Raw genomic sequence first — 21,195 nt, 5'->3', positions numbered from 1 at the left:
GCTCTTGCTCTTCCCTGACTTCTTATTTGATGTTCGCATCATTTAATGTATTCTTTTAGCCAATATATAATTCATGTATTTTTCTTGTAACATCGTTCTCAAGCTCTTAGAGCTTATCATGCTCCACTCATGTTATTAATGATTATACCAATATGAATGTTATCCAACGTTGAAATGATGTACATATCAATCAATAAATATATAAACTGCGGATACATTCCACGGCCCCAAGCCAACCCCCCCCCCCTCCATCTTTACGCCAGCGGTACTTTGTCTTTTGATCTAGAATAGTTTTTGTTGAACCGCAAGGCGCATATTGCAAGCTGTTTGCCAAATTGAACTGCCAACCCGGCGTTAAAAAACAGTAGTAACAACATTAGTAAATTTATAATAGATTAACACGACTAATAGAGATTCTTTATATTATCTTCCCTTCTGGCTCAATCGAGTCAGCTTACCGTTACATGCTATTGTCATTATCATTATAATCATTACTTTTATTACTGTCATCGATATATTTATGATTTTCCTCTTTTACGACCGTGATGTGGACCCATTCCCTGAAGGTCATTGTCTCACCATCAGCTTGAGTAGTTGAACTCGACTCTAGGTACGTAAGGACCTCTTCCAGGACATCCCGAGAAGCAGTTCCTCTGAAGTTCTTTGTATGGGTAAAGAAGTCCAGGAGATGGCGTCCATCTTTGGAGTTTTCGTCGAAGCATTGAGACGATGGGACGTGCCATGTACCTCTCTTGATCGTGTAAGGCAGTCTCAACTGCTTGAGAGACGTCAGTACGTCTCCGTGCGTCAAGGGAATTGGACGGAAGGCCCCGTGTTTGATTTGGATGTCAGCTAACTTGTACCATATACAATCATCTGCAACATAAAAAAAATGTATGTCTTGTTGATGTGGATATTGACTGTAGGTATTCTAATCATGAAATCATGGCACCTACAGAAAAGCACGAAAGACCGTTTTGATCGATAGAAAATTTCACGGTGGGTAATTAAAGCCAAATAGAATACAGCTGGGAAGGAGCTCCAGCCTGGGTCCCAGCCTCTCGAACCGGCCGCGGTGACAACGCTGTAGCTTCAACCTGTTCAACACGGCAATCCTATGGGGTGCATGACGAAAATGTAGGTAGCTTTTCTGAAAACTCACAAAACGCCACCCGGTTGTTATAACTTATGTCATGGGGTCCAAAGACAAAAAGTAAAATATTAACGTAATTTAGGTAGGCCTATATACCAGGGCACTAAAGTTGATGGGCTAGGCAGTCGGAATTAAGGCCCCCTCGAAAATGCTCCTCCCGTCGAATAAACTGACTCACCAAGCTAATGCGCGACCCTCAAATTACACACAAGATAGAAATATCGATGTGCCATAAAATCTGGCACGTTAGTTGGCTGGAAAATTTCAGTTGATTCTCCATATAGGTACCCCCCCAAAAAAAAAAAATATTAAAAACATAACTGTAGGATATACCCAAAAGTGAGCCATGCAGGGTTAATGTGTTACATGGTTTCATTTTTCGCAAATTTAGTTTTAGTTTAGTTTTAGTTTTAAATTTAGATTTTAGTTTTGAGAAATTTAAAAAATACTAGCTATGGAGGTATTCTTTGTAATGATGTAAATTTTGACTTGCGCCAAAGTAAGGCCTGACTGCAATGAATGAATCCAGATGCAAATGATGTAAAAATCCTTCTTGGGTTACTATAATGATGATGATAATAATAATTACTTCTTATTAAGCGCTTTTTTAAAGTTACAAAGCGCTGTACAAATGACAAAATAAGTTGAATCGATAAACAAAACTACACAAAAATAATGAAAACACTACTTGCAATATCATGGGGGGGTAAGCTATTCCAATATTTTGGGGCAAATACAGAAAATGACTATACATGTTTGCTAATCCATTTTCAATAAAATTAACTTGAGAATTGATACTACAATGTTTTTATTTAACAATAATACTATAAGTTACTGAAAAAGTGTTTTGAAATGGATTTTAATGCCTTGTACATCGTTGACACGATTGACATCTGGATTCATTATTTTTCATTTATTATTTGGTGCAAATTAAAAATTGTATCACTGCAAGGAATACCTCCTATTCATCCAAGCGTTAACACATATCACACAAATATGGTATCAAATTATTTGGAGGAACATATTCTATCAGGCCTTATGTAATATTTATGTGTTTATGACATATTGTTCCTTAAATTGGGGATTTGTAGGTGACTTTTTTTACTAACACAGTATAGTTGTAGCTCTTGAAGCACTTATAATCTAGGGAAATCAATTGAACTCCCTCTCTTCTCCCTCAAACACTCTATACCCCATATTTCCAACCCTCTCTATTTCTCTTTCGGTTTATTTTTTCTTGTATTCAATGTGCTAGCATTATATACCCTGGCTTCACAATCATCAACAATTAGTTACTGTTTCACGAGATTTTACGCCTCCTACCTTTAAAGGTGTTAAAGAAGTGTTTATTAGAAATTGATTCGAATTAGCGACATCATCTACCTAGACTTACCTGGCAGGACTGCTATGAATAACGTACCCCCTTCTTTCAAAGCGTGATAGAGCACACGGAGCGTTCTGCTGAGATCGTCAGTGTAATAAATAGAATGCACAAGATGAATGAGATGAAAACCTTCATCGCTGCCACCCATATCGTCAGAATCCAACTCTTCAACAAAGTTGTCAATGGTGTCGTTCCTCCATGTAAAGGTCACGTGAGGTAGGTCACCTTCGTGTTCCTTTACGCGTTCTTTGAATAGTTTTAGCTGGGACTTGGACGGTTCGAGGATGGTGTTGTGGATCTCGGGAAAATAGGGCAAAAGTTTTGATAACATCTTGCAGTCGACATCTCCTGGTAAAAACAGAAAAAAACACGCAAACAAAACATCATTATTGAAACGAGTTGTTTCTTTCTCTGTTAATCTGCCTGCGATGGCCCTAATTTGAATAGAAAAACACTGAACTTTTCCCGTTACAAGGGTAATTGGTAAGCTTCACTAAATATTCGAGTTGTATTATTTATTGTCTTCATTTAACGCTAAAGTAAAAAAAAAATGATGATAATATCACAAATGATATAAATGGCAGGCGTGGTTCTGGAGGGCTTTGGGGACGGAAGCCCCCTACACGCCCCCCCCCCCAAAAAAAAAAGAAAATCGCTGAAGCCCCCTCCAAATATTTCGACCACACAGAAAAAAAGCTAATCAATGTAATATGTATGGCGTCGATCCGTGACGTCATACTGTTCAATGCAAGTGGGGGGGATAGATCACCCCCCACCCTTGCACAATAGATTCAAAACGAAAATCGACACCCGTGCTCTCTTTTATTTTTCTTCTGTCTGATTAAGAAGTTTCTATGACTGGAGTTCCAACAGGCAACACATTTATTCAAGCAGCTTCTAAAGAAGCACAAAAGAAAGAAACGGCAGTTAAGACCTTTTTTGATGTCCGCCTTCGAAGCCGCCAGTTTCAGTGAAGAAATCCGAGGAGTGAAATTTTACGAATATCCATTTGGATCAATTTTCCATCTTTTATATTAATAAACAAACAGAAATTTGTTATTGATGACAAGACATCAATAACCAAGCACTATTACGCTGATATATTTGCTCAGATTATATCAATTTACCTTAATTATTAGATAAAGTAAGAATTTGACCTTTACTGAAATAGATTTTAACACTTTTCCGATGGTTTGCGGCAAATGAAAATTTCAAATGTGGTCGATGGAATATTGCTATTTATTATTGTACATGCCAGATGAGTGCCCGCACTTGCCCAGTCGAGGAAATTTGAGTCATATTTCAGGACATATTGCATAGTTTATTTTTGCACGCCTCCGAAATATGTACTACACATAATTACAACCAGACCAGATGCGGCGAAAAAGTAATTATCATCACAATAGCATATTTCTCTTTATATGCATGTATGACCTATAGCTGCGGAGTCTTGCGGGAATCATTCGTCTACACAATTGCAAGAGATGTTGAGCAAAGTGCATGCCTGACATACTTTCTGCTGGCGGCTTCGAAGCTTGTTCAAAGGGATTTTGTTTGCTGATACTCCGTCTCATTTAAACCTCCTTGGTCCAATTAATGCACAATATATCCTTCCAGGGCCTGGGTCCATGATCCTTCATAGCGGAGCCCTCTTTATGTGACTAGCCCAGATTTTCACCTTTTCTTCCTTCTCCTTTTTCTTTCCTGTATACGCTTAATGATTCCGGGGGGGGGGGGGGAGACTCACATATTTATAGACCAGTTCGTAGTTACTTCATGGGCAATTTTGGTCAAATGACCTTTCATTTCTTTCATCATGATAGGCAGATTTCAAAGCAAGATATTACGTAAGCTTGCCTTACATAGCAGGATGAAGAAATTGAATAGACCAGGTGACTAGAATAGCACACCAATGAACACTTAATGAAGGTATTTGTTGCATTCCTACTTTGAATGCATATCTTAGCATGTTGCACAATGTACTTGACAAACTGTGAAATACCAGTCGTTCGTGGAAGCATTGTTGTTTTTTGTGGATGTAAATGAAAACGACAATTCAAAAGAATATATGAATAATCAAGACATCAAAGTTGGTGCTTATCTCATTAGATTTTAAAGCACCATGTCACTTTAGTACAAATGACCTTCTTCTGATCATGCGTAGAATCTTTTGATCATGCGCAGAAAGGAACTACGAACTGGCTTATTGGTGGTACAGGGACGAGTAGCATCAGGCAGCCGCTTTGATGACTCCCCTTTTCAGACCTAATTTTCAGTTCTCTATAAATACTCCAAACGACAAAAGTTCCATATTCAGAAGCCACCCCGCTAGACCGGGGGCTGGGAGAGTTTATTTAGCTGATCATGAACAGGGTTGATGGGTCCCATCATGTTGTCATAATATCAGTGGTCAAGAAAACGTGTTGCCGCCGGATTATCCTGTACGGAAGGCCCATATTTCATTTTGTCGGGAAAATAGTAGATAAATACGCATTTTCATTATGATTTCGATTAGATTTTTTTTAAGATAGTAGAAATCAATTGAAATCGTTTTCTGGACAGTCCGGTTAATATTTTTTGAAAAATATGAGAATATTTATGCCCAAATTTCCATGTTTTGGGGCAAAAATGTTTATGTGCATTGATATCTCTTTGTTTTGTCATTAAAATCAACAACTCATGCAAAATATCAGCATTCAACACGAAAGAGGATAGTATTAACGAGAACATATACTTCACGACAGCAATTAATGTGTTAACTTGCTTAGATAAAGGGAAAATACCTCCAGATGTATTCCCCGGTAAAATGACACCACCATGAAAAGCAACCTCCGTCACTAGTCACACTAGTGATACCGACTTCAATGCGCTCGCTAGCTTGCCTTTAAAAAGAGTACAAAAGACTATATCGGTCTTGCTCGCCTTTGTTGGTGTGACAAGCACGCATGAAAGCATGCAATGGGCGAAGCGATAGAAAAGTGTATATTACATAAGTATATGGGTATGTGTGCAAAAGGCGTTTTCTACATATTAAAGTTCATGAAACCTCTTGGATAAAGATAGAGGAGGTGTTGTTTTGCATGTCGCAAAGCAATTAGATTTGGGCACCTTAAAGCACAGTCCCGCAAGAGCCCATCGAAGGCACCACACCCTTATCCGTAGCTTGACTATTAAAATATCTTGCATTTTGGAGCCCTCAATGTGGCAAAATGATGCTTTGGTATATGGTTGAAAAGCAACGTTTATTTTCTTGAAATAGTTTGAATACGAAAGAGAAGAATTCTCTCTATCAGCTACATATAAAGAAGTGAGGGCACAGCAAATCCTACCGACTCAGAGGGCTGCCCCAAGTCAACCAGCTCCCTTTTTCGTATTTTGCTAATTTCTTGGAAAATTTGCCATTTTGGAGCCACATTGAGGAAAAACTGTTTCTACTATGAAGTGAAGCAACTTTTATTGTTTTAAGCCGCTTGGAGACGAAAGAGTGGACTCAAGTTCTTCTATCTGTTATCAAATATTCAGCATTTTGCTCTGTGAATTTTTCTCTGTTTATTGAGATATGAATATTTCCAGCATGGAGCATCCCTTTAATTTACTTGGAGACAAAAGAGTAGCATTTATTCTATCAGTTACATATAAAGAAGTGCTGATATAGCAAAGCCTACCCCCGTCAGGAACTCCCTAAATCACCGACCCCTTTTCCGTATTTTAACCTTTTCGTTAGAAAATCTGCGAATTTGGAGCCCACATTGATGCAAAAAGATGCTACTCCTATAAAGCAAACCACTTGGACACAAACAAGTAGTATTTTCTCTATCTGCTACATTATATAAACGAAGTGCTGGCTAATTGAAGCCTACAGGGGCGGATCCAGCTTTTGCCAATGGGGGGGTGCGATTTTTTTTAACCCATATTTTCCCCGATCTGACGCTCAAAGTTGATTTTTATTTTCTTTGAAGGGGTAGTGCTAACAGTCACTTCTTAGCTTTATTCTCACAACACATAAATGAATAATGTCATATAAGCCCTAATTGAATAGTACGAGCGTGGGCTAATTTTTAACGTAAATTTCATGTATTTTGTCCTAAAAATTGGACATTCTGAGCAATGATTGTGATCGTGAACAAGCTGTGTGTTATTCAATAATTACTGCGAGCGCAAATCGCTAGCTGAAAACTTTTGACATTTTTACCTAAAATTTTGACAATCTAAGTACTTTTTGTAATCATATAAAGAATAGGTATATGACAACATTTCATGCGAGCGCGAAGCGCGAGCGAAATAATGAGATTAAGACCCCAAAAGGGACACACTATTTACGTTTCGTAAATCTAAAAATGATGACTAATTGGGTATTTTCCTACAATAATAATGCGAGCGCGATGCGCGAGAGAATTTTTTTTTTTGAGATTCTGATATGAAACTGGATAATTCAAACGCGTTTTGAATAAAGAACAAACTGCGTGTTTTTGAGATTCAGACCTAAAATCTGCATTCGAGATACATTTCTTTCATTATGAAAATCAATAAAACGAAGCGCGAGCTGGAAAAAAATGAAGTCGTTCTGAAGAGGGTCAATTTAAGCACTATTTCAAGCATCGTATGAAAATTGTGAAGTGGATATGGATCGTACTTGAATGATGCGAGCGCGAAGCGCGAGCCGATTTTTTGTCATCATAATTATGAAAATTGCTTTTTTTCCTATTCCTCTTCCTAATCGTGAGATGAAACTTGTCGATATCGATATTCCATTTTCAAAAAAGGAAAATTTCATTATCAATCTTAACGAGAGCTCGACATCTGTAGATATTAAGACCTAGAAACAGGACATTTTAAGCATTTTTAAAATACTGTTTTACAGCCTACTTGTGCACATATGCTATGCAGAGCTAATCGGCTGTTGGAGTGCAGGAGAACCATGTGCAGGAGAATGAATGTCTTGATGCCGCAGTTGCGGTATCGAGGTCTACCTACATTTTGTGAACTATTAAAATAATGCAGTGCCACTGTAACTAGGTCTAAGATCGGGCCGGCCGTTACGAGGCTGTAAATTAAATATGGGTATAATAATATAATACCTCCTTCTTACTCTTCTTGGATCCGCGCCTGGCAGGGGCGGATCCAGCCTTCGCCACAGGGGGGGGGGGGCTGAAATTTTTTTCAGCCATATTTTCCCCGATCGGCCGCTCGAATATGATTTTTTTTCCGGGATTTTTTGGTTTATTTGAAGGGGTAGTCCTAATGGTCGCTTTTTAGCTATATTCTTATGAATAAACAAACATTGAATACCAGAATCCTTATTTATATAAAGCGAGCGCGAAGCGCGAGCTACTTTTTGTGGAAATATTACGTATTTTTCCTATTTTTTTTCACATTCTGGCCAATGTTTTGAATCCTGAAAAAGATGTGTATGCAAATGAATAATTACTATGAACGTGATGCACGAGCAGAAATAAAGTGATGGAAAAGGTGTTGAAGACTTGCTTGCAGTTAGCCAAGAAGACGTTACATGTTTTAAAATATCAAATAATGCGAGAGCGAAACGCGATTTGAAATTTTTTGACATTTTTACCTAAGGTATGGAAATTCTTAGCTCTTTTTGTAACTTAACAGAATAGGTATATAACTAAACTATTGATGCGAGCGCGAAGCGTGAGCATTTTTTGAGATTTAGACCTACTGAAGTTTTGTAAATCATGAAAATGATAAGTGGAGATCTTCCTTACATTAATAATGCGAGCGCAGAGCGCGAGCAGAAAAAAAAATTATTTACGTTTTGAACTGATCGAAAACGTACCTCTTATGGACTTCTTGCACTTGGCCATGAAGACGTTACATATTTCAACGCGAGCTGAAAAAAATTGACATTTCTAATAAAAGAATGTAAAATTTTAATCAATTTTTGTAATCGTGAACAGGATATGTATATTAATTGATGCAAGCGCGAAGCGCGAGCGGGAAAATTTCGAGATTTAGATCTAAAAACGGGACACTCTATTATGTTTCGTAAATCATGAAAAGAATGAGTGATAGGGGATCTTCCTTCAGAAAATTGTTGATATTGTGATCTGAAACTGGATAATGAATTAAATAGAGAACAAGTTGACTATCTGAATGAACATGCGCACGTTTCACTTTAGACCTAGAATCTAGGCATTCTAAATACATCTTTTATCATGAAAATCAAGGCGAGCGCGAACCGCAAGCTTAAATTATTTGATATTCCGATCTGAAAAGAAAGAGTCAATTTCAGCTCTATATTTCAAGCACTTTGTAGGAAAATTGTGAGGTGGATATGGATCCACATTATAAAGAGCATATGTTTTTTAATTGTTATTACTTTGATTTTTAACATAGGACCGGGACTTCGTTAGGACATGCATATGAAAATGATGACTATATCTTCCTATTCCTCTTGCTAAGTGCGAGACGAAACAAAATTAGGAACAATTTGATTATTAAATTAATATCTTATTCATTAATGCCTAATAAGGGAGCGAAATGTGATATTACGGCCTGGAAACTGGACATTTCAAGCACTATTATAATTATAAATAGGATGCATCATGTTGACATATTTTAACCATTAATGAGAGCGCAGATCGCGCGCCAAAATTGTTAATAAACTGTCATGAAAAGAGGATTTTAAGCATTTTGTTGTATAATCAATATTGAGACATACATAACTCGCCAATCAAAATGCGAGCGTGCAGCGCTAGCTGATACGTTTTGACAATCAGACCTGAAAAGGGATATTTTGGAACTTTATGGAATACAAGAAAATAATAGGTACCTGATAAAATTTGCGAGCGCGCAGCACGAGCAAAATGTTAATATTCAGACCATAAAACTGACATTTGTACATGTCACGAGCGAAACTGCTCTAATTAACTTATTAATCTACAGGCTACTTAACCACCCTGAATAAAAGACCAAAGGATATTCAAGATATAAATGAAGTGATCAATTTAATGTCACAAAATATAATAAGTCGTTTACATTGAATCGTTGAGAACATAAGTATAATTGCAAACAGATATTCAATAATTCATTTCATATAGAGAAGGAGTATAATCATCATTGACTGTCCCAAGTTTATGGGAAGAGATTGATCTGGAAATAGGCCTTTAAATTATGTTACCGAAAATCTTGGAAAGTTTATCAATTGCTTGATCAAACCTTCAATCGGGTAAATGCGGAGTTCGAAAACAGAAGAGATCGACAAACCACGACGACTACGAAGATTGGACGATTATGACGAGGAACAAGTATGCCGATGATCGACGACGACGACGAAGAACACGACTGACGTCATCAGCGAAGACACGTGCCCTTGAAGAATGAAGAACAAGAGTTGAGTTGAAGTTCTAACTTGGAAGAATTACGGTCGAGTCCGACGAACAGTAGCTTCGGCTGACTGAAGTGAGTCATTCCCCTCGAATGACATTGTGACTCATGACCTGGACATAGAGGGTAGGTGCTACCCTGACCTACGTTGACTCTACATTGACCCTGGGCTGACCCTAGGTTGACAGCCGTCTAAAATAGGAATAGACCAAATACTTAACAGCAAAGGCCCTAACAATATTCTATTCACAAAGATATCAGCTTATCAAAATTAGCTTTCATATTTATTATCAAAGTAAATGAATAACAAGCTTCTATTAGCATGAGCTTTCTGATAGTCAAGAAAATACATAAATGTTGAGAAATCTAATATAATTATTTCTCTCTGAATCGTAGATCAATTATATAATTGACTTTAACAGACTTCAAAAATACAACTTTGTTCATTTTAGTAAGGATAATTATATTCACATTGAAGACTGGAGTAAGATGTCATTTGGTGACAAAATGAGCAGAATATATATATATGTAAATCTGTCTTTCTTTCTGAAAACAGGCATGCCATATTAAGCATAAGAATTGTATTAATATTAAAACGTACGAACCAAACATTACTTACAATTCGGCATCGAGTAGAAAGGAACCTCCCCGCACTGGGTAGGGTGGCACACGCCCTTTTCCTTGGTTAGGAAACACCCCAAATTGGACCTTCTTCTCCGAAATCAAAAGTGAGAGTGAGCTGGCTTGGCTTTTCTTGCCAGCACACCAAACAGAAATATGAAACACAAAGAGTCTGTAATCCTATACACCTGTTAAACCATAGTCTACTTATTATGACAACCCAGCCTGTTAAAATACCTGGCAACCTATCATGCCTACAGTTTAGTTATTAAGGTATGCAGTCCACATCTGTACATGGAGTTTAACAAAAGAGTTTAACAAAACATGGACTTTAACAAAAGGGTTATCTAATTTTGAATAAGATCCTACAGTACAGAACACTTTAAAAATCAATTTGTAAATCACATAAAAGAATGAAATTTCAATTTCCTAGGTAAAATATGTTTTGTACATTGACTTCCAAACTTCCAAACCATATTGAATAAAATATGAAAATTACCTAACAGGCAATGCGAGAGCGAAGCGCGAGCGAAAATTTTATATAGTGACATGAAAGATCATTTTCACTTTCCAAGTCTTCCCCTCATCTAATTTTATTCACTCGTCTTCCTCCTCTTTTTTCCTCCTCTCTTTTCCCTCCTCTGTTCCGTTTTTTTTCTTTCTTTCCCTTTTCCCCCTCGCCCCCCCCCCCGGATCCGGCAATGTAGACTCTCATTGGGCCCATGCAACGCTTTCTCTCGATCTGATGCTGGATACGCGCCTGGGGTGGTATTCTGAAAACGTTCTTATCTTTGTTCTTATCTTTTATCTTATCTCACTGAGATAAGAAGACGCTAAAATCATTGCAAATCGGTATTCTGAAAATCTTCTTAACGCGTTCTTATCTCTGTAAGGACTGCCCCCTTCTTATCTCCAACACGCCTATTTTTAAGATTTTACCAATCAAAATGCGCTTTATATTGGCAGTTTAACCAATAGAAGCGTTCCTTATGTGAAGAGAATATCATGGGCGCTGCGCGCTCACCGTTTCTGGCGCATTGCGCGAAATAGGCATTTTATACGCAATGACTGATTTTGTTATTTCGAGACGTCCACGTGCAAAAAAAAGTAAGAAAAGTAAATAAAGCAGGTACGAATAAAGAACAAAATATGAAGAAAGAAAGTAAGTAGGTATGAAAGAAAGAAGACAGAAAAGGGTCAGAATGAAGCAGAAAAAAAAGATGAAAGGGACAAAGCAGAAAATAATGAAAAAATGAAGAGTAAACGAAAGAAAGTAAGCAAAAAGAATTCAAAAATAAAAAGAAAGAAAATAGAATGAATAAAAGAAGGAAAAGGAAGAAAAAATAGAACAATTATCAATGATAAAGTGAAGGAACAAAAATGAAGAAAAAAAAAGAAATTAACTAAAAGGAATACACACCAAAATAGAAAAAGGTCAAACTAATATAAGATAAAATAAATTAGCAAGGAACCGAAAAAGAAAAAAAAGTCTAAAAAAAACGAATGAAAAAAAGTTAGAAAAAAATAAAAAGAGAAAAAAGGGAATAAAAATGTAAAAAGTGAAGGAAGGGAGAAAAAAAAGAAAATTAAACAAAGAAATAAAGATGAGAGAAAAAAATGAAAGGAAATTTTACGCAAATATGAAGACTACAAAAAGATAAAGAAAGAAAGGTAAATTCATAGAAAAAAGAAATAAGGAAAGAAAGAAAAAAAAAAGAAAGAAAGAAAGAAAGAAAGAAAGAAAGAAAGAAGAAAGAAAAAGAAAACGAAAGGGAAAATAAAAAGTTGGGAATAAAAAACCGAAAAAAATCAATGGAAAGAATAAAGAAAAAGTTAATAGAAGAAAGACAGAGAGAAGAAAGAAAGTAAAGAAAAATAGTAAATAAAGAACGAACGAAAAAAGAATGAGCAAAATAAAGAAAAAAAAGAAAGAAAGTAAAAAAAGACACAAAAGTGTCAGAAAGCAGAAATAAAAAAATAAGAAAAATTAAGAATTATTAAAGGGAAGGAAGAAAAAGGGGGAAAATGAAATGAATGATTAAAAAAAGGAAAAGCATGTATAAAAACGAAAGAATGGAAGAAAAATAAAGATTACAAACAAGTGAAGGAAGAAAGAAAGAAAAAAAAGAAAGAAAAGGAAGAGAAACGGGGGAAAAGCAGAAAAAAGACTCAGTAAAGAAAAAAAAGAAAGGGATAAAACGAAAAGGGAAAATAAAAAAGGAAGAAAGATGAAGTATAAATGAAACAAAGCAAAAAAAAACAGAAATTAAAAGATTCAAACAGAACAAAAGTAAAGATATAAATGAAGAATGAAAGAAAAGAAGAAAGACAGACAGATAGGAAGAAAGACAGACAGATAGAAAGGAAGAAAGACAAACAGATAGAAAGAAAGAAAGACAGACAGACAGATAGAAAGGGAGAAAGACAGACAGATAGAAAGGAAGAAAGACAGACAGATAGAGAGGAAGAAAGACAGACAGATAGAAAGGAAGGAAGAAAGACAGACAGATAGAAAGGACCAAAGACAGACAGATAGAAAGGTGAAAGACAGACAGATAGAAAGGACAAAAGACAGACAGATAGAAAGGTAGAAATACAGACAGATAGAAAGGAATAAAAAATGGAAAAGAAAGAAGGGATAGAAAAAAGAGACGGGCAAAATAAAGGGTGAATGAAATAAATGGTGGGAGGAATACTTGTGGGTACTTGTTACTACTAGAGGCCATCGATTTTGAGCAAGAAAAAACGCGGACATCGTGAGATGTGATAACCCTCTAGCTATCTTAAATATTATCTTAAATATCGTGAAAGATAAGAAAGAAAAAAGATAAGAACGTTTTCAGAATACCACTTATCTACATTCTGTTCTTATCTTTTAGCGCGCTTTGGTATTATATGCGCGAGTTGTAAATTTACGCGCTCAGCATTGGGTGGAGAGCAAGATAAGAACAAAGATAAGAACAAAAGATAAGAAAAAGATAAGAACGTTTTCAGAATACCAATTTAAGAAAGTGACGTAGATAAGAACAAAATTAAGATAAGAACGTTTTCAGAATACGTTTACCTGCTCCGCTTCCAATGCTAAGGACACGCAGAGGTTCCTTCGGTGTAATCATGTCAGAAAGCCTTTGAACGACCTCTTCTTTGAACGCCTCTTCGCTCCAATTTCCAACTGGCCCACATTTTTTGGCGTAGCGAAGGAAGGTCTGATGAGCAGTACAATAGTAGTCCAAGTCTTCCAAAATATATGTAAGACAGGCCATCTTAAATTCTCAACCACCTATAACACACTACCATCAATTCCATGAACCTATCCAAGGAGGATTATTCTAATGTTACAGGGTTTGTTCATTGTTCATCCATGGAGATTCTTTTGCCGAAAATCATTGGCGTGGGCGCAGAAGATACTATTACATAACATTCGTATCGAATTCGTACTCTTATTCAGAAGACGCAAGCGGATCGTCCTTCATATAAAGGTTTTAAAATTGAATTTATTTACTGTTAATTATTATCATCATCTCGTTATCGCCGAACATCTTTTCAACTCTAACTATCCTTTTCACTTCTAGAATGTATTCCATCATGTGATAAGACAGCCATATTTCCAAAAATCGACTTATTATTGTATCTTCACGGCAATAATTAACATGTATATCATCCAACGGTTCTTTTCATCAATGAATCTACTGTAACCTATTTCTACACTTTGTTTCAATTTGCTACGAAACTACATTACCCTTTTCATGTGATTTTTCAAGGTGTAAACTTTTAGTGAGCTAACATTTCATCATGACGACTAGCCAAGTCGAATACAGAAACCGTTGTCATTCAAGCAGTCGAGCCGCCCTTTCACGCGGTAAAATAAGTCGTAATTTGAATGATTCCAGTGAAAAATAAGGCTAATGACGAATGTTTAGCACGTGTGAAACCAAACTAGAACATGATTAGAATCATGAACGCTAATCACAGTCACGATAAAAATCGCAATCATCATTACAATGATGATTCAAGATTCACGTGTGAAAAGGGCCAAACATTATTTACAGATTGCTTTATTTTTCTAATGAAAAGGGAATCGATAACAAATTTTTTTCAAGCGAATCGAGCGATTAGAGGATGGTAAATCCAAATCCTTCCAATCGGGCCTATCAGAGCGTGTTGAGTACAATGCTGGAATGATCATAGAGAAGCTAAAATTGAGTCTCGGATAAAAGAAATTATAGGTCTCAATAAAAATGTTTTCCGATCAAGCCACGACCATCAACAATCTCCGACTAGAGATGAATGAGATGGAACAGTGTTTTCAGGAATTTCGAAAACCAATGAATTGATAAGCCGTATTGAAGGAATGGGTGTGCCACTAAAAGCCCCTTTCACAATACGTAGTGCGACTGCTAACAACCGTTGCGATTCTGAACAACATATATTTTTGTTTTGTTACAATATTCATTAATTATTTAGTTCAAAATCAAAATGATGGTACATTGCAAAATATTACACTATCAATATTAACAAAACACTGTTCACAAAAGACAAATAATTATCCATATTACAAATAATCGTAAAAAATATCATAGTATTAACATATTCATATACAGTGGAAAAAATCAGTAAAAAAATGTGAATATCAACCATTTATAACCAATATAAATTCATAAAATTATACAATAGTTTTGCAGAAAATTCCTTGATCAACCTTAATAAAAACTGAATGAAATTTATAATATAAACAAGTGGAACGCCTCTGTCAGTCTCGCCTGCATTACGCAATTCGATATAGTGGCAGCGCTTCATTTGAAAAACAGTTAATGAATAATTATTGATAGAAGACAAGATTAAAAATAATAAAACATTATTTCCATTGACCCCAAATGATCTTTAAACATGATCATGTGACCTAAGGCTTTGCAAATCTATCATTCATACTTGATTACCCTTATGTCGATGTTTCTTAAGCGAGTACCATAAATTTCCTATTCAACACATACTCCCAACACGGCCAGAGTTCATTGACCTTTAAATGACATTTGACCTTGGCCATGTTCCTGAAACACACACAGTTTGTTCCGGGATATACTGCTGCTCTTATGTCCAAGTTTCAAGAAATAAATCCATAGACATTTAAAGTTATGATGACGATTCCACAAATACCCCTAACATTACCAAAGTTTGTTGACCCTAAATGACCTTGGACCCTGATCATGTGACCTGGAATTAGCACAGGATATTCAAGGATACTTGATTGCTCTATGTCCAACATGTCCAAGTTTCAAGAACTAGATCAATACAATTTCAAGTGACCTTTAACCTTAATCATGTGACGTGAAACTCAGGCAGTATTTTAAGTGATACACTATCACCCTTATGTCTAAGTTTTATGAACTAGGTCCATGTACTTTTGAAGTTATGACATTTTAAAAACTTATCCTTGGTTAAGATTTCGATATTGATTCCCCCAACATGGTCTAAGTTCATTGACCCTAAATGACCTTTGGCCTTGATCATGTGACCTGACACTCAGGAAGGATATTAAGTAATACTTGATCACCCTTATATCCAACTTTCATGAACAACTAGGTCCCTATACATTGTAAGTTATGATGACATTTCAAAAACTTAACCTTGGTTAAGATTTCAATGTTGACGGGCCGCCGCACTGTTGGGCCGGGGCGAAACAAAAGTGCGCCAAAAGTCATTTTGGGCAATTTCAGATTTTTAATTTTTGTCATTCCCAGCTGAAAGGCAACACTTTGAAGAATACTTCAGCAAAAATATTTCATTCGGGAATTTGCATAAAGGTTGCTAATTTCCTGCCTAAAATCGTAAAATGTGACATTTCACATGAGATTTTTTTATGTAGGAATCTGACATGGCACCCACATAATCCTAATTATATATTTTTTTTTTCTTGTGAAAGGGTTCAAAGTAGATTTAAAAAACACATTTCAGGAGGTTTATAGGATAAATATTCCTCGAAATAGGCGGATAATCCATTTTTTTGCATTTCCATTAGAAAAGTATAGATTTCCGTGGATTTCCGTTTAAATTCTATCATCTTCATTTTGCCAGAATGTATAAGCTTTAAGTTGATACCAAATTTAGCTGCCTGTTTTGGCCCGTTTTCATGTAAGAGCCGATTTTACTTGACACAACACCCCCAAAACCTGTTCAAAAACGGTCATTTTTATACTGCGCAGTCATCGCAGCACACCGTGTGGGTTGTACATTATCGTCCTACAAGGCGAGGCGGACGATTCCCTTTCATGCCATGAAAATGACATGAATTCCTGGCATAATGCAAACAAAATAAAGATTGATAACGCATATAATGGCTGGCTGCCCCTCTTCCAGAGATAAAAGCTACTTGTAGAATAATTTCAGTCAAAAACCCTCCGCATAGTAAAACATTCGTGGTGTTATATACTCTGCGTTTTACACAGTCTACACCGCTTGATAAAGCACGGTTAATATTTTTCAGATTTTTAAGTATTTTGTTATCTTATGATCATTCTTATACCATACAATTTTTTCAGAATCTCATACACACTTTTTAGGCATTTGAGAAGTAAAAACCAACATTCACTCTGGTCAATCTTAAAGTAATATAAAAAAAATTATACTGCACATTGTTTAGCGTAATTTGTCTTTACACAGATAGGTTTAAGTAGCCAATCAAAATTTGGTGTCAAATTGACGTCAAATCGGCTTTAAATTATGTTCAGTCGATTCTACGCCCAGAATTACCTTTAATCAACATGTTAAAGTAAAAATATAACCCGGAATATAATTTTGGCGCACTTTCAACTCATTCTGGCCCACTGTGCGCCGTCGCCGTCGGGAAAGCGGCGCCTATAGTCTCGCTCTGCTATGCAGGCGAGACAATAATTAAACGAAAAAAAAATAATATTGAGACCAAGTCCGGGACCAAGTGATCGCGAACGATCGCACGAGCAATTGTGAAAGCCCCTTATTGTATCCCTAGACCCCAAAATATCCAATCTGGAATAAAATGATTGAAAATGGTTTTTAAACTGATTTGAGTAGGTATGGGTGTCAACATTTCCCCCCCCCAAAAAAAAAGAAAAAAAAATAGGAGAAATATGGGTTGGGAAAAGTGGTTTTCCAAGGTCAAAGGTCAATGACCTTTTCATATATACTGTATAATGGTATCTCTGAGATGGAAAGGTGCAGGTTGGTTATGATGGTGTCAAAATGAACAAATTCTTACCACATAATTCTTATCAAATAAAATGAAATAAAGTACCTAGACCGATACCTATACATTCACCGATATATTCAAGGTCAAAGCAATTCAAAGGTCAATGACCCTTTTTTACATTATATACCATACTGTATATTGGAATCTCTGAGATTATAAGGAACAGACTGGTGATCATGGTGTCAAAATGCACAGATTCTTACCAGAAAATTAAATAAAATGAAATTAGGTACCTAGAATGCACATTCACCCATAGAATTTAAGGCCATAGCTCCGTGACCTTTTACACATTAAATACCATGTTATATAATGGTATCTCTAAGATAAAACGGCGCAGGTTGGTGTTCTTGGTGTCAAAATACACAGATTCTTACAGGAAGATCAAACAAAATTAAGCACCGAGAATGCACATTCACCTATAAAATTCAAGGACAAATGTCTATGTCCTTTTCAACATAACTAATAATGGTATATCTAATGCCACCAAGTAACTGATTTTTGGAAAAAGGTTCACTTTTTAATATTAGATTGGTCTCGAAAAGACATTTACTTAGAAGAAAAGATTATTGTAATTGGTTTTAAAATCAGTGAGTCTAAATTTGATTTGATTAACCTATTATTAATTTATGCACAATATGCTGTGTACAAAGTATATATGCTAAATTACTTCAAGAATAAATTGTTCAATAGTCAAGCAATTTGGATGGTATTTAAAAGTGATTTCAGGAATTCTGTTCAGTGGAAATACAAAAATAAGAAAGATGTTTTAGAAGAACTTGAAAAGTTTCTGTTTTAGATACTCTTACCATTTCTGCATTTGTATTTACTCCTTCTTTTCTATACCTGTTGATTAATTTTGTATACATGTGACTATATCGTTATTTTGATTTTATGAAATAAAGTACCTCAGAAGAGGAAAAGAGAAAAAAAATAATAATGGTATATCTGAGATAAAACACCGCAGGTTGGTGATCTTGGTGCCAAAAAAGCAAAGATGTGTACAAGAAGATTAAACAACATGAACAACACATAAATAAATATAAAGAATAAACTTTCATCCTTGAAATCCGAGATCAGGGGATATATATATATAATCTGTATAGCATAAAAATAGCCAAAAAAATTATCCTTTGTGTTCCTATTTCATTTGTGAATAATGTAAATAAATATGGCTTATTTGTAATGAAAACATGGAGGTTTCATAATTTCAGTCTGAATGAAGGTCGTGGAGAACGTATTTAGGGGTCCGAGGTCAATGAACTCTTCCCGAAATACCAGTGGAAATTACATAAAAAAAGGTTGATAACCAAATACTACTTCTTCATATACTGCGATGCGTTGCCAAAAGCAATGAAAAAAAAAATGAAATCAAGTATATAATTTGAAATGATTTTTATCTTAAGTAGCAACATTTAATGCATCATAATATCTGCATCAAGGTTGTCATGTCTTTTTCTCTCCAGCGATAGGCCACTCACCTCAATGCTATAATAAATACTATATTTTAGCTTAATCTTCTGAAAATGGATAGGATAGGTCTAACTCTCATGTCACAGCTAACATCATCTGAGAGCATTTGCATTTCCAAAAAGCAGAGGGATGATGATGAAGATGATGAAATGAAGGTTATCATTAGAGCTGTAGCTTCTGTAATAGTAAATGACATTTATCTCAACTTCAGCAAAGATGAATTCCCGTATTATTATTAATTACCTTTCATTGCAAGCTGCCAGAATGCTACTGCTGCAGGACAAAGCTTCATATCTGCTCTCTGCCGTACGTCACCCATGATGCTATTTCTACTATAGGTATCAGTTTGTACAAGGGCCATGAATTTAGTCCAGAACAACCGATTGCTATCAATCACAACTTAGGCATATAATATTGAAATTCAAAAGGAGATAATAACTTACAAGTACACGTCCATTGACCTAACAAAACTCCTACAGCACCACTTCCAGTTCTTGATAATCAAGCTGTGCAACATATCAGTAATAATATAGATCCTTGATTGATATCCCTTGACAGAACGTTAGGCTTCCATTAAATGGGCCAGATCAAAGTCCCGTAAATGTCAAAAGGTTTTCGAAAGTTTTATTACTCTTTGCTGAAGTTGAGACACTTATCTTCATTTACCATGACAAAAGCTGCAGCTCTAATGTTTGCCTTATTTTAATTCTTCATCATTGTCCCTGGCTATAGGAAAATGTTCTCGGATGATGCTTGCCATAAGAGTTAGGCCTATCCTTTCCATTTACAGATTAAGTTATATTTTATACTATTTATTATAGCATTTGAGGTTATAGTGACCTATTACTACAGAGAAATTAGTACCTTGATTTAGATTATAACATACATATCTAAATTCTGCTAATTTAGACAACTTCACCATTTCAAATTCTATCATAAATGATTTTTTTAAAAACTTTTGGCAATGCAGTACTACAATATATATTGAAAAGTGATATTTGCTCTCAATTTCACCTCGAACTTCAATTTTTACATCATCAGTGGTCAAGGGTTCAATTAGTAAATTTGTGATTATTTTCCACGCAGGTCAGCAACGAGGTCAGTCTTTTTCCCATCATAATCCCTACACCTATTTCGCCAAGTAGCTACTATTTAGCGGGTATTTTCTTTTGGGGAGATTACGCGTAGTTTGCTTTCACATTACCAAAAAAACTGGTATTTTCTGATCGGGGTAAATTTCCTGATCAGAGAATACCTGGAACTGACGAACTTCGAGGCGGTCTGAAACCATTCCCTGACGTTATTGACATAGTTGATTGACATCTAACCCCTAAATATATTTTTCATGGCCATAAACATCCACGTTTTCATTACAAATAGCTATCTTTCTTTCTATTATTCACAAATAAAATGAGAATGTAATGGCTTAATTTCTTTTTTGGGGAATCATGCATGGATGTATTAATATTTATTAACTTTTGACCTTTGACTTTGGATATCAAAGGTGAAGGATTATTCTTCAATTATTTTGTGCCTTTTTATCTTCTTGCAAAAATTGCTTTTTGAACCAAAATCGTTTTATCTCAGAGATACCATTATACGATATATAGCCTATGTAAAAAGGTCATTGACCTTTGACCTTGAACTTTATGGATTAATATGCATTCTAGGTGATTAACTTGATCTTTTTGACCTTCCTGCAATCTGTGCATTTTGACACAACGATCACCAACCTGTACCTTTTCATCACAGAGATACCATATAGTATATGATGTAAAAAAGGGTCATTGACCTTTGAAAGGCTTTGACCTTGAATTTCATGGGTGAATGAGTATTGTAAGTACTTGATTTGATTTGATTTAATTTTCTTGTAAGAATCAGTGCATTTTGACACCATGATCACCAACCTGTAATTTTTTATTTGGGAGATACCATGATACAGTATATTTAAAAAGGTCACTGACCTTTGACCTTGAAAAAAACACTTTTTTTTGGGGG

At 35.6% G+C, this 21,195-nt stretch overlaps 1 protein-coding gene and 2 long non-coding RNA genes across 5 annotated transcripts; 1 reads left to right on the top strand and 2 right to left on the bottom strand.

Moving 5' to 3' along the window:
• On the bottom strand, positions 1 to 14,452 carry LOC121415985 (histamine N-methyltransferase A-like). Of its 3 annotated transcripts, XM_041609404.1 has the most exons (4): positions 13,570 to 14,452; positions 8,335 to 8,388; positions 2,547 to 2,885; positions 1 to 876 (listed from the first exon to the last, which is right to left on the bottom strand). In XM_041609404.1, the coding sequence occupies exons 1-4, from the start codon at positions 13,766 to 13,768 to the stop codon at positions 461 to 463; spliced, it is 1,008 nt and encodes a 335-aa protein (XP_041465338.1). In that variant the 5' UTR covers positions 13,769 to 14,452; the 3' UTR covers positions 1 to 460. The 3 variants fall into 3 exon arrangements, with proteins under 3 accessions (XP_041465338.1, XP_041465339.1, XP_041465340.1); XM_041609405.1 differs by lacking the exon at positions 8,335 to 8,388; XM_041609406.1 differs by lacking the exon at positions 8,335 to 8,388 and having other exon boundaries at positions 2,547 to 2,882.
• On the bottom strand, positions 9,702 to 10,872 carry LOC121415986. Its single transcript, XR_005970081.1, has 2 exons — positions 10,504 to 10,872; positions 9,702 to 10,076 (listed from the first exon to the last, which is right to left on the bottom strand). It is a non-coding gene; the product is annotated as an uncharacterized LOC121415986 (long non-coding RNA).
• A 2,891-nt stretch (positions 14,453 to 17,343) lies between the features above and the next one.
• LOC121415987 lies at positions 17,344 to 19,877 on the top strand. Its single transcript, XR_005970082.1, has 2 exons — positions 17,344 to 17,826; positions 17,999 to 19,877. It is a non-coding gene; the product is annotated as an uncharacterized LOC121415987 (long non-coding RNA).
• Positions 19,878 to 21,195: the final 1,318 nt, after the last annotated feature.

Source organism: Lytechinus variegatus, chromosome 5 (genome assembly GCF_018143015.1).
Source record: "Lytechinus variegatus isolate NC3 chromosome 5, Lvar_3.0, whole genome shotgun sequence".
Classification (NCBI taxonomy): Eukaryota; Metazoa; Echinodermata; class Echinoidea; order Temnopleuroida; family Toxopneustidae; genus Lytechinus; species Lytechinus variegatus.
This window is presented reverse-complemented; position numbering and strand designations above follow the sequence as displayed.